We start from the raw sequence: 10,726 nt of genomic DNA on the forward strand, positions 1-10,726 counted from the left end.
GGGATCATGTGTTTCCTTTGGAGGAAAAATGTGTGCTGCAGAGGCAACTGCATTCATATATCGCGTATCGCGCTTTAGTCAATTAATTTCCTGGGTCCGGATAACTGCTAACTTAATTCCAACGCCTGTCTAGCTGATGGCGAGTGCACGAATGTGAGATTGAAAGGCAGACATATTCCACGGTAACCTTTTTCTTCGAGATTTGTCCGCTTAAAGTTATGTGGAGTCAGTACGTACAACTGTATGCATACTGTGGTTTATTAGGCAAAAAAGGTACTGTAGTGCTGACTGCATTGTTGTGTTTCAGATCATTATTGTTCATTGCTACCTTCGTACACTTCTGATCTGAAGCGAGATAAGACAAGAAAGGGACTGAAGCCTAACAGGAAGGCTTAAGTGCTTGTCATTTCTTCGTCTTGGAGAAGTTGTGCGCGCTCCCGTACTGAGCTGGCGGCATCGAATGGCGCCATACCCACTCGATGTTGTCAAGAGATTTTCTTTAGCGTTTTATATCCACAGTCGCGGGAAGTCGCCCCACATTGATTTTCGCATACACATGGTTGGGCGCATATGTAAAGCACCCCCAAATCTTTTCCCCATTTCCAGTGCAGTTTTTCGTCACCTCGCAGCGACCGAGGCATTCCATTAGCGACACCGCGTGTGGCACTTTCTTTTTTACCAGCTGAGGCAGAGCCGCAAGCGGTCGTAGAACCCTCGTCGAATCGGCAGCTACTAGCGCAAGCGGCCAACTTCGACCGCGGGTTCGCGACGCGGTATACAGTGATCTGCGGGAGCCGGTGACCCTTCGCGTCCGGCGCCCCGCGGCCGGCTCCCTGTGTCGACGGCACAATGGGGGGCAAGGGGGTGATTGTGGGCGCCTGCGCTCGGCACGCACCGATCGCTCAGCGTCGGCTCAAAAGGCCTGATCCGTCAACGACGAGGCCAGCCGGCCCTGGAAGTCCGGCAGTGGACAGCAGTTCCACGCTGCGCAAACGTGAGCCCCCTATTTTCTCTCTTTGCCGGCTGAATACATTTGTCGCTAGCTCTGCGACTCCACGTGATCGAGTGTCTCGCATGCAGGTGTCAACTCGCGAAAATACCGTACTTCATAATATACGAAACCAACCTGAGGAGCTCTGCGTTTCCAATGTGCTTTGGATAATTAATCTAAGCTAGGATCTGCGTTAGCATGAAATCTGAGTGATCAGTGCTTGAACTGTTTAAACTACTCGCCCATTTCAGATTAGAAAACGACTGTCTGTAACATCCTATAAGCGTCGGTTAGATTTTGATTTTGAGCGCGAAAGCAGATTATCATGAGTTTATAACTGCGGGACGCTGTTTCAGGTTTTGGTGTGCTGGTTAAGAGCATGCAGAACCATGGAACAATATAGAATGTCCTCGCTCCTTTTCTTTCCTCCAGTGGTGTAACTCTCCGCGTAAATGTAAACCGCTCTCTGCTGATGTGAAACAGGCTAGCGCTGGAAAAGCTGAATCGTCAGGAGATTTGAAAGGTGTCGGGCTTCGATGCATACCAGCACAAGAACCGCGCCGCTACCCTTACTGCCTAACAGGAACATCATCCGCATATGATGTTCCTGTTAGGAACATACGAATACGACTTCAAGTATTCATATCCTTATTTTACGATATCCGGCGATTCAGGCAATGATACCCATGTTAGAGGATTTCACCAGTATTCAAGAACGGGGCACGCTTCGTATTACGCCATGGAAAAAGTGCTGGCGGGCATTCCGTGCTGACCCCCTCAAAATGTGCAGTCTAAACAATAGGACAGACTTCCTTCATTCGCGCTTCAGAACCGAGCTTTCTAGGTACACCTTCAATTTTATCTAGGGTCTAAAAGTGCTGCAGCTTGTATGCCACCTCTTCCCTCATCGTTGTCTGTAGAGCATGTTTTCCTCTTACAAGACGACAGTCTGTCTCTGGCGGCTAGCCCGGCTGCAAACATTGTGTACCATTGTCGTTTTGTGCCATCATTCCGTAAGCTGCGTATTACCGGTACTCACCCATAGGGAAGAAATGTGAGGGCTAACGAAAAAGATCGAACTTGAAGTGATGACAACTCGGCGTGCTACGGTAAGAAACTGGTAGGTGTAACGTTAAATTGCAGGAAGAGAGCAGAGTAGGTCAAAGAAGAAACGCTAGTCGATGTCTTCTGAAACAAGAAGAAACGCGTATCGGCAAGGCATGCAGTGCGTAATCAAGACAACCGATGGTCTTTAATAGCAACGGACTGGATTCCAAGAGAAAGCAAGCGTAGCAGAGAGCGGCAGAAAGCAAGATGGCCGGATGAGATTACGATGTTTGCTGCGATAATATGACCTCTGCTAGTAAAAGATAGGGTTAATTAAAGGGGTATGGTGCAGGCCTTTGCCCAGCGGGAATGTAGTTAGGCTGATTAAGATGATGATGATGATGATGATGATGATGATGACCGTAATCTGAGAGACACACTCAGAGGTCGCATTTAGCTTTCTACGTAATGACAGCTGAAACAGGCTTTCAAGTATTCGTGCCGCTCTCCCGTGTTGCACGTTTCCGGAGTGCGCCACCTACACAGCACACTCAAAAATATAGTTATGGCACGTCACTGACCCCGTATATTTGGGATAGTTTCATTGCGCGAATGGCTGGGGCCTTCAGCTCTCGGCGTCGCCGGCCATGTTCTGAACCATTTCTTTTTTTATGTCTCCGGCCAACGTGGCCAAACAAATTCTTCCTTTTTCTGAGGTCCTAGATGGTTCTCACACGATCAGCCCGCTGCCGGCTTCTGTCTTGCTGCGGCGGTGGTCTGGCGGCTGCGGTGAGCTGGCTCCTCGTGTTAGCAGCTGCCTTGCCAGCGCTCTGCGTGATGGGTCCCGAAGAGAGCTGCCAGTTGCGCCCCGTCATCCACGTGCTCAAGCAGCCCGGCTGCCAGCCCAAGCCCATACCGTCATTCGCTTGCCAGGGATCCTGTTCTTCCTACGTCCAGGTACGCCGCCAAGAGCCGCTGCGAAATTCCGCGCCAGCGTCACCATGTCTCTTGAAAGCGAGCAATGGGATTCTTGGAGACAGGGCCAAGGCGGTTGCACACTGCGCCACTCAGCTTGCAATTAAACGCTTACGTAAATCAAACGGACATGCTTAGTTCTTACGACAGTAACTGTTCATGCTATTCTTTAGATGTCCGTTGCCGTTTACTACAAAAGCTGGCATCCGGCCTGTGATGAGCTTATGACCAGTTTTGTTTCCTAACTTCTGCATCCTTGGGCGCACTATTCAGCCACGCACACATAAATTTTTTTGCTTCTCACAAAGAAAATCCTAATGGCGTTGTGGTCTTCTGGGAAGCTTCAAGCCTCCAAAGGCGTAAATCACTGTCTTTCAGAAAGGTTTGAAACATCACGGGGGAGGTTTAAGCAGTAGTAGCCATGCTAAAAAGCGGTATGTAGTTCACTATTGAAACAAACGTGAGGTTTCAAACGCGTGCTCAAGTATTCGCACATGGCTTTCAAAAACATTGTTTACTGCATATTTTGTCAAAAAAAAAAACCAACCTTCCTGGTGGCTTCACTGCTTGACAGGCATCAAGCGGCATTTTATAGCTTCCGTTCACACCTCACAATTCAACGTTTATTACAGCACTGATCACTTTTTGGAACACTCTTAAGTTATCAGGGTCGACGGAGCAGATGTTTTTAATAGCAGATACAGAGCTTTTCAGCGCAGCGTCGAGGGCAACTTCACTCAAATGGAACGTTCGGAACTTGAACGGAACGTAAATATTATACACTAAGCAATTGCGGATTACAAGAAAAAAATAATATATATCAATGCAAACCAGCGGGGGATACCACAACCACAGTCTTTGGATACTCCTAATGGCCATGAAACTCAGGCCACAGCTTGGGTTGCGGACAAAAGCGGCCGCTGGGCCTGCGTCACCGCCGATCGCAGAGCCACAAGCGCAGGCGGTGCCGATGACTTATGTTGCGGTTGGCCAGAAAAACTTGTTTCCGCACCCACACTATTGTTTCGTGGTTTTAATATTCGCAGAAGAGAAGCGAAGATCCTGCATCGCTAAAATTCCTAATTGTAACCCGCTTGACGCTTATATAGAGAAAGAGTGCTGCCGGCAGTGCCATGGGTGCCTCTTCATTTGCGATCGTCTCGTTGCTGCGTGGAGACTTATCATGCTTAATGGGGCATTGAAACATTTCTTAAACGTGTGGTTTCCTCATTAGCTTACAGTAAACACGTGACCGCAAGGCAGTACGTTATAAGCTGCACTAAGTGAGAAGCTTCTGCTGCACATATGACGCTAGCTTAGCTTCAGTGGACGAGACTGCAGCTTTAACACTACGTTGCAGTTTACTGTGGTACGCTTGCACTATCAGGCGTGCGATCTTCATGAAGGGTTTAATGCATGGCTAAGCATTAGCAACTTCAGCCTACTAACACGTGAATACATCGCTCTGGCCTTTGCTATACGCGGTAGCGCTGAGTTTAGCTCCCAAGCAGCAAGGGTAATGCCCATTATTGCAACAGGATGGTTCCATCCTGGTCCTTTGTAGGGCCGGTCTTTTCCGATACGGTTCTAATGTTAGGCCAGATACCTGTACTGCTTTGGTTTAGGAAGAGCAGTGCATTCGGTTTAGCTCGCGACAGTTTCGCAGCAGACAGCACTTTCAGTTCTTGATCTTTTGAGCTTATAAATTGTAAATTTTGGCGGGCGTGAATTTGCCATTTTGTCAACAGAGTGCCGCTATGCGAGAAATCTAAGTGAAGGAGCCGTTCATTCCTTCGATCCCAGTCTCAATAACGACACTGTTCAGAATTCTGACATGCTCAGGTATGCATTTCAGAACTGCACTACAGTCTTCTTTAACATGCTAGTGTGAAATATTTCTGCCACTAACTCGTCGCCGCCTTCGTCAGTTTACAAGAAAACGACATGAAAAGGTGAAAGACTTCTACATAATTAATCACATATACTACGAAGGCCGAAAAATGAAGCGCCAACATATAGGAGCTCTCAGCAGCTGGACTTTCGTACCACGCTCAGCAAACTTTGCACGTGCAACCTTTGTCATAAATTTAGAGCACAGGGAGGGTATTGGCATCTCAGCCGTATAGGAGAGCTCCTGTATTATTCGTGGGAATCCTACCAAGTGAAAGGGGCAGGACCAGAAATCTCATCAACAGGCTAGTTGGAACGCCGGGGATGCATTACGAGCCGCACGGTGTGGCTAGGAAGAAAACCCCCTGGGCTCTGAACTTTTGACAAACTGTGTACAGTCTCCAAGCTGCGGTTTAAGTTCATGCGCTGCTCCGGATTGCGGAATGGCTCTACAATGCCGCAGACTAAATCCAAACTTGGGTGTTTGTTTTCTGCAGCATCTCAAAAAGAAAACGAATAGGTGTTATTCAAGCCAGTGCTTCCTTTTTGGAATTCCAAGCCATTACTCTTTGGCACTAACGAGCTGTCTGTGTTGACATCATCCTCACCGTGATTAGCTGCTTCAAGAGCATCGTCGATTGCCGCGGAGGTCGGGACGAAGTTATCCAAAGCTTCTGCTGCTGTGCAGGGATCTGATGCGATACGGTATGTCTTTGTAGATGGACGAGAACATAGGTTGGGCTTGGTTGAAAATCGCGGGAGCGCATCGAATAACCTAGGAGCACCGTCAGACTTCTGCTTGGCAAGTCGCATCGCAGCGACATGACCCGATTCATTAATACCTCTTCGTGCCGACGATGCCCGTGTGCATTGAAATGTTTTCCACAAACACGCACGCTTGGAAAATCGATAAACACTACAGTCGTTTCGGGGTATGGAGTATCTCAACTTGTCTTCCGTTCCGACGTTAGATGGGAAACAGTCATCGTTACTCCTGTAGCTGTAGCGGCAGTCTGTCAAAAAGCAAGCTGGAGGCTTCATTCACAGGCAGCACTGGATGGTTCACAAAAACACACGCGTACATACACCTCGACACTGCACCAGGTAAATTGCCTGAGCAAGAAAACGACGCAGCGCAAAACGTCATTTTCTGCGAAGTTAGGTAGCCTCCAGCTCCGCCACTTGCCGAAACATGCTCCTCGATTAACGCCAGCTTCGCAGTGCGGCCAGTTTTGGCACCGCACCATCTCTCCCATAGAGTTACGCAGATGTTTCATTATCATAAATTGCTATTGAAGTACTTCGGCTCAAACAAGGGCAAGAGCTGGTTCAAGCCTTACTTCACGTCTGGCGGAAGAAACTGTTAACAGAGCGGAGGTTCGTTTTATTTCAACAAAAGAGCGAGCACCATCGAAAGAGAAAATAGCAAGCCGCACAGAGCCTTGTACTGCTAGGCACAAAAGTAAATGACCTGGTTCTTTGTTTCGAACCGCGTCGCACTCCATGCGTGTGCCACCGGACAATGTACTCCTCATTTTGTGACCGGCGCACTGAATGCGGACAATTCTGGTGTCGAGACCGGTGCACTGAGCCGTTCACAGCGCCGGTCTCGACGCCAGGAGTGCATTGTCAGGCTGCGCCGGCAAGCAGTGCGGCACGGTTGGGATATCTAAACACAGTGTCAAACACAGTGCTGTATTATTGTTTATGCGTCATTTTTGTCATTCAAAATCATGCATCAGGTTGGCTTAGGTGCTGTAGTGAATTAGAACTACGTATCAGCGAATATAATTGATTCGTATGGTGCCTCACTTCACCTAAATACAAATTACACGTCACTGCCATTGCGTTCGGTTGATGAAACCGAGACCTCAACAGCTTGTGCGAAAAAAATCAATCATAAATTATTTTTGGTCATGGGCGCATAACTCATTGCCAACCATGTACTCAAATGTCTAACGCATCACTTGAAAAAAAAATCCAACTAGAATTAGGCACAAGTTTTCATTTAGGTTTAAATGTTCTTTTACTGCTAGCGCACTGACCATAAATGTATTGATAGGAGTGAGCAAGTACTAGCGAAGTCAGCCGCAGAGAACCATAGCGATGAGGCGAGGACAAGTTCACGTTGTCGCCTGCAGCCCCGTCACACTAGGAGGTGTTGACATCCCCGTAACGTGCCAGATTGAAATCGTTTTGAAACGAAACATCGCCCCTATCCCTCACATTTGCTGTCTTCTGCTTCGGCAGCTGCACATTTGGTTTTCACCGTATGCACGCACACTGGGAGCCTTGCGGATGAGGTGCCTTTTGTAGCGATAGCTACACTACTCCAGCCACCTCGCGAGGTCAGCATGGCTGCATGCTGAACCTTGGCACCAGCGCTCCGCCAGCTGTGCGCATGCGCGGAGTGGCGTCATAGCCCGCAGCTGGTGTGCGCGCCGGGCGCCTACATTACGCTAGCATTTCGAGCCTTCAGCGTGGCGGTACCGTGGCCACTGTGGCAGCCGGCGGTGGCGCAGCGGCGCCACCGCTGGAAACGGAGCGGCGAAAGACTGACTTTGCAATTCGACTGAGCGAGTTCCACTCGGCCAGATGCAGCTATCGCGTCACCCCAGGTTTAACCAGAGCTAAACCGCAGCCATTTTTTTAGAGCGCACCTCTTAGGCGTCCCTTCCTGGCCTCCTTGTCGTCGTCGTTGTCGTCGCTGTCGACGTTGTCGGCGTAGTCGTCGGTCCAGTCGTCGCAACCAGTTGTCCTTGAGAAAACCATGCTTGGCTACGTGGTTCTCGCGTTCCTTGTGTAAGTCTGAGCAATGCAAAACTAGGTGGCACAGATCAGTACGGCATATATTATAAAGTGGCGGTGTGCCCGGGATGTTAAAGGAATCTTCTTCACGAATATCCTCATGCAAAAATTTGTTATTGCGCTTTGTAAAACCTCAGTTATCTGGACTCAAAATTTGAATTTCTGCGCCTGCGCACCATTCCCTCTCGTCTCTTTCTGCACGCCCAAAGGCCGGCCCCACCACCGACGTGTGCGCGAATTCTTCGGGAGGCGGAGCTTTCTGACACTGCGGTTAACCTTAAAATTATTCGCTCGACATTTCACTGCGCGCCATTATGCAGAAACTGGAGCTATAAAATAATGGCACGCAAATAAACAATTACGCAATATTGTTCTGCAGTTTTTTAACTACACAGGCGAGCATCAGGTTATGTGTATTAACCGGTTCTCTATGATTCAAAATTTCTCTAGATATATATCCTACTCGTCGAGATGTCCTTTGTACCCTTTTTATTCAAATAGATATCACTATACGCGATCCCGCACTTAGTATTATATCGTGCAAGGAAACCTGGCTCACCGGTATCGGTGGCGTTTAAAAAAGGCTTAATTTTAGGTAGACAACACATCATGAAATTCGTGTGGCACACACATTATTAGGAGTTTTCAATCTCGCAAGATGCATTCTATATAAATGGGCCAATGAAAACACGTTAGCATTCCGAGCATTTCCAAATTCTCTTTTGGTGTAGTAAAAAGGTGGCTTGAGGAAATATGCTTAATACTTTGCTCAGCGTAAACACACAGACCGCAAGGCAAAAGAAGTGGAATGCACAGCAGAGAAGCACAGGGAAACAGGTACCCTCCTTTCTTCGCCACATTTTCTGGCCAGCCCTGTCGTGTGTCTCATGGCTCCTGCCTTTACGTTGTAAGAAGCATATATCCTCTCAGTTATTGTATCATAACCGCCTCTTATTCGTCTCGAAAAATTAAGCTATGTTACGTAAAAAGCTGAGCTTAGTGAGAGCTCGGATTAATTTGTAACTCTTAATTGATGATCCATTCCATCATTATCTTCTTTTATGGTATCTTCATTATCCCTTGTGGTCACCAACTAAAATATTTGACGTTTCGATCTGCATTTTTCCACGTGGTCGGTCGTTATCAATGGAGCATCCACGAGGAGATCGGCTGCCTTCATTCACTACGGGTTTCGCTTCAACTACTAGATCTACCTAGGTTCCTCGCTTCGTTGTTTGACTCTACCCGAAGCTCATCACCCGTGCGATGCTGTGCGTAGGAACTCGTTCATTACATACACTACCCGCCTTGGTAAATCAGTTGTTAGCGCAATAGGCTACTGAACCCGAACACGCGGAATCAAATCACAGCAACGGCGGCCGTGCCTATATCGAGGGCAAAGGCAAAAGACGCCGCTTCGGTGTAGGTTGTCATCCCGCGTTAAAAAAGCCCTATAGACGGCCGTCATTTATTCGGAACCTGCAATAGAGGGCCTTTTTCTGGCTTCTCTCTTAGTATCTTCATATTTGTTCTCTCACGGCACGATTCATGTGTCCACCGAGATGTGGGCCAATTAGTGCGCCTTTAATCTGAAAATTGAAAATTTGTTTTAAGGAAAGGAATAGACGCGGCAATGTCTGATATATTTTGGTGGACACCCGAACGGTACCGCAAGGGAAGGCATAAAAGAGGGAGTGAAAGAACGAGGAGGGGGAGTAGAAAACTTTATTGTACTCTGCGGTTTTGGGGCATCTCCAGAGATGTTCACTCCTTGGATGTATCAACGAAATCAAATTTCGTTTTAAATGCACGGCTTGCGCACTGACGACGGTCACCTAACACTGGGGACAGCTAGGCGTATTCGACGTGAGGCACACGTGAACAGAGGCAGAAGGTGAGCGCGCGTCCGGCAGATCTGCTACGAATTTTTTGTGGTCCCGGAAGCTGCAGCCCTAGATAACGATCCTGCTGCTAAAACACTGCGGTACCGGCATTATATACACCGCTAAAACCTCAGAACACTGTGCATTCTGGAACAGGTTAATTCTGCAAAAACTGCCAACTGAACTACTGTTTTAAAAGCACCGGCACTCCACGCCTTTTACAAAGAGTAACCACGCCACTTCTCAATATTAATCTTACTCTTGAGAGTAATAACCTTTCGACGACAACTTTTCATAGCTTCCACATGATTCTAGCCTTTCTTTCTGTGGTTCGAAGTTTTTTATTTCATCCGGATCTTTTTCATCCTATACTTCGCAGGAGAGGAATCTAAAATTGGATAAATTGTTCAAGAAGAAACATCGACTTTTGGCTTATATTACTAGACAAAAGAGAGCTTTTAATTTTGTCGCGGTTTTACCTTAAAGCTCATGAACTTCTATATGACAAAAAATCGACAGTGAACCTGGCCATCTTGTAGGAATACATTTGTGCTGTAATTCCAATATAGCAGGCTGTGTAGCAGAATAAAAAAAACCTAACCGGATCTTTTTCCTTTTTTCTTGGCAGGTGTCTGGCTCACGGTACTGGCAAGTGGAGCGTTCCTGCATGTGCTGTCAGGAGATGGGGGAACGTGAGGCCACCAAGGCGGTGTTCTGCCCAAAGGGTCCGGGGCCCAAGTTCCGCAAGCTCATCACCCGCGCGCCGGTCGAGTGCATGTGCCGCCCTTGTACAGCGCCCGACGAAGCCTCCGTGCTGCCCCAAGAGTTCGTCGGCCTCTGATCAGTTGCTGCGATTTAGCTTGGGGCGTAGCGAGGCGAATAAACTATCTTCTCTCTACCCGGCTCAAACAACTGAGTTCCTCACATTTAGGAATTAGTTTAGGATGGCGCGTGATCTGTGTAAAGTTATCTTGAAAAAAGTTAAGCACAGGTAAAAACTAAGCACAGGATGGGTTGTGTGCTATGGGATGGTATAGGTCAAACCACAAAAGCATGTGACCCCGAGCAGCGGATGCAGCAACCCTTCGAAGGTTCGTTTTGCAGATTGCATGGCTTCAAATCGTGGCCGTGT

The 10,726-nt window shown here is 47.9% G+C and overlaps 1 protein-coding gene across 2 annotated transcripts; it reads left to right on the top strand.

Moving 5' to 3' along the window:
• Window positions 1-918: 918 nt before the first annotated feature.
• Window positions 919-10,492, top strand: Burs (Cuticle-tanning hormone bursicon). 2 transcript variants are annotated; one of them, XM_077655919.1, is made up of 3 exons: window positions 919-994; window positions 2,762-2,995; window positions 10,223-10,492. In XM_077655919.1, exons 2-3 carry the CDS (start codon window positions 2,762-2,764, stop codon window positions 10,433-10,435), a joined length of 447 nt encoding a protein of 148 aa, XP_077512045.1. In that variant the 5' UTR covers window positions 919-994; the 3' UTR covers window positions 10,436-10,492. The 2 variants fall into 2 exon arrangements, with proteins under 2 accessions (XP_077512045.1, XP_077512046.1); XM_077655920.1 differs by having other exon boundaries at window positions 932-994; window positions 2,755-2,995.
• The last annotated feature ends 234 nt before the right edge of the window (window positions 10,493-10,726 follow it).

Source organism: Amblyomma americanum, chromosome 3 (assembly GCF_052857255.1).
Source record: "Amblyomma americanum isolate KBUSLIRL-KWMA chromosome 3, ASM5285725v1, whole genome shotgun sequence".
Classification (NCBI taxonomy): Eukaryota; Metazoa; Arthropoda; class Arachnida; order Ixodida; family Ixodidae; genus Amblyomma; species Amblyomma americanum.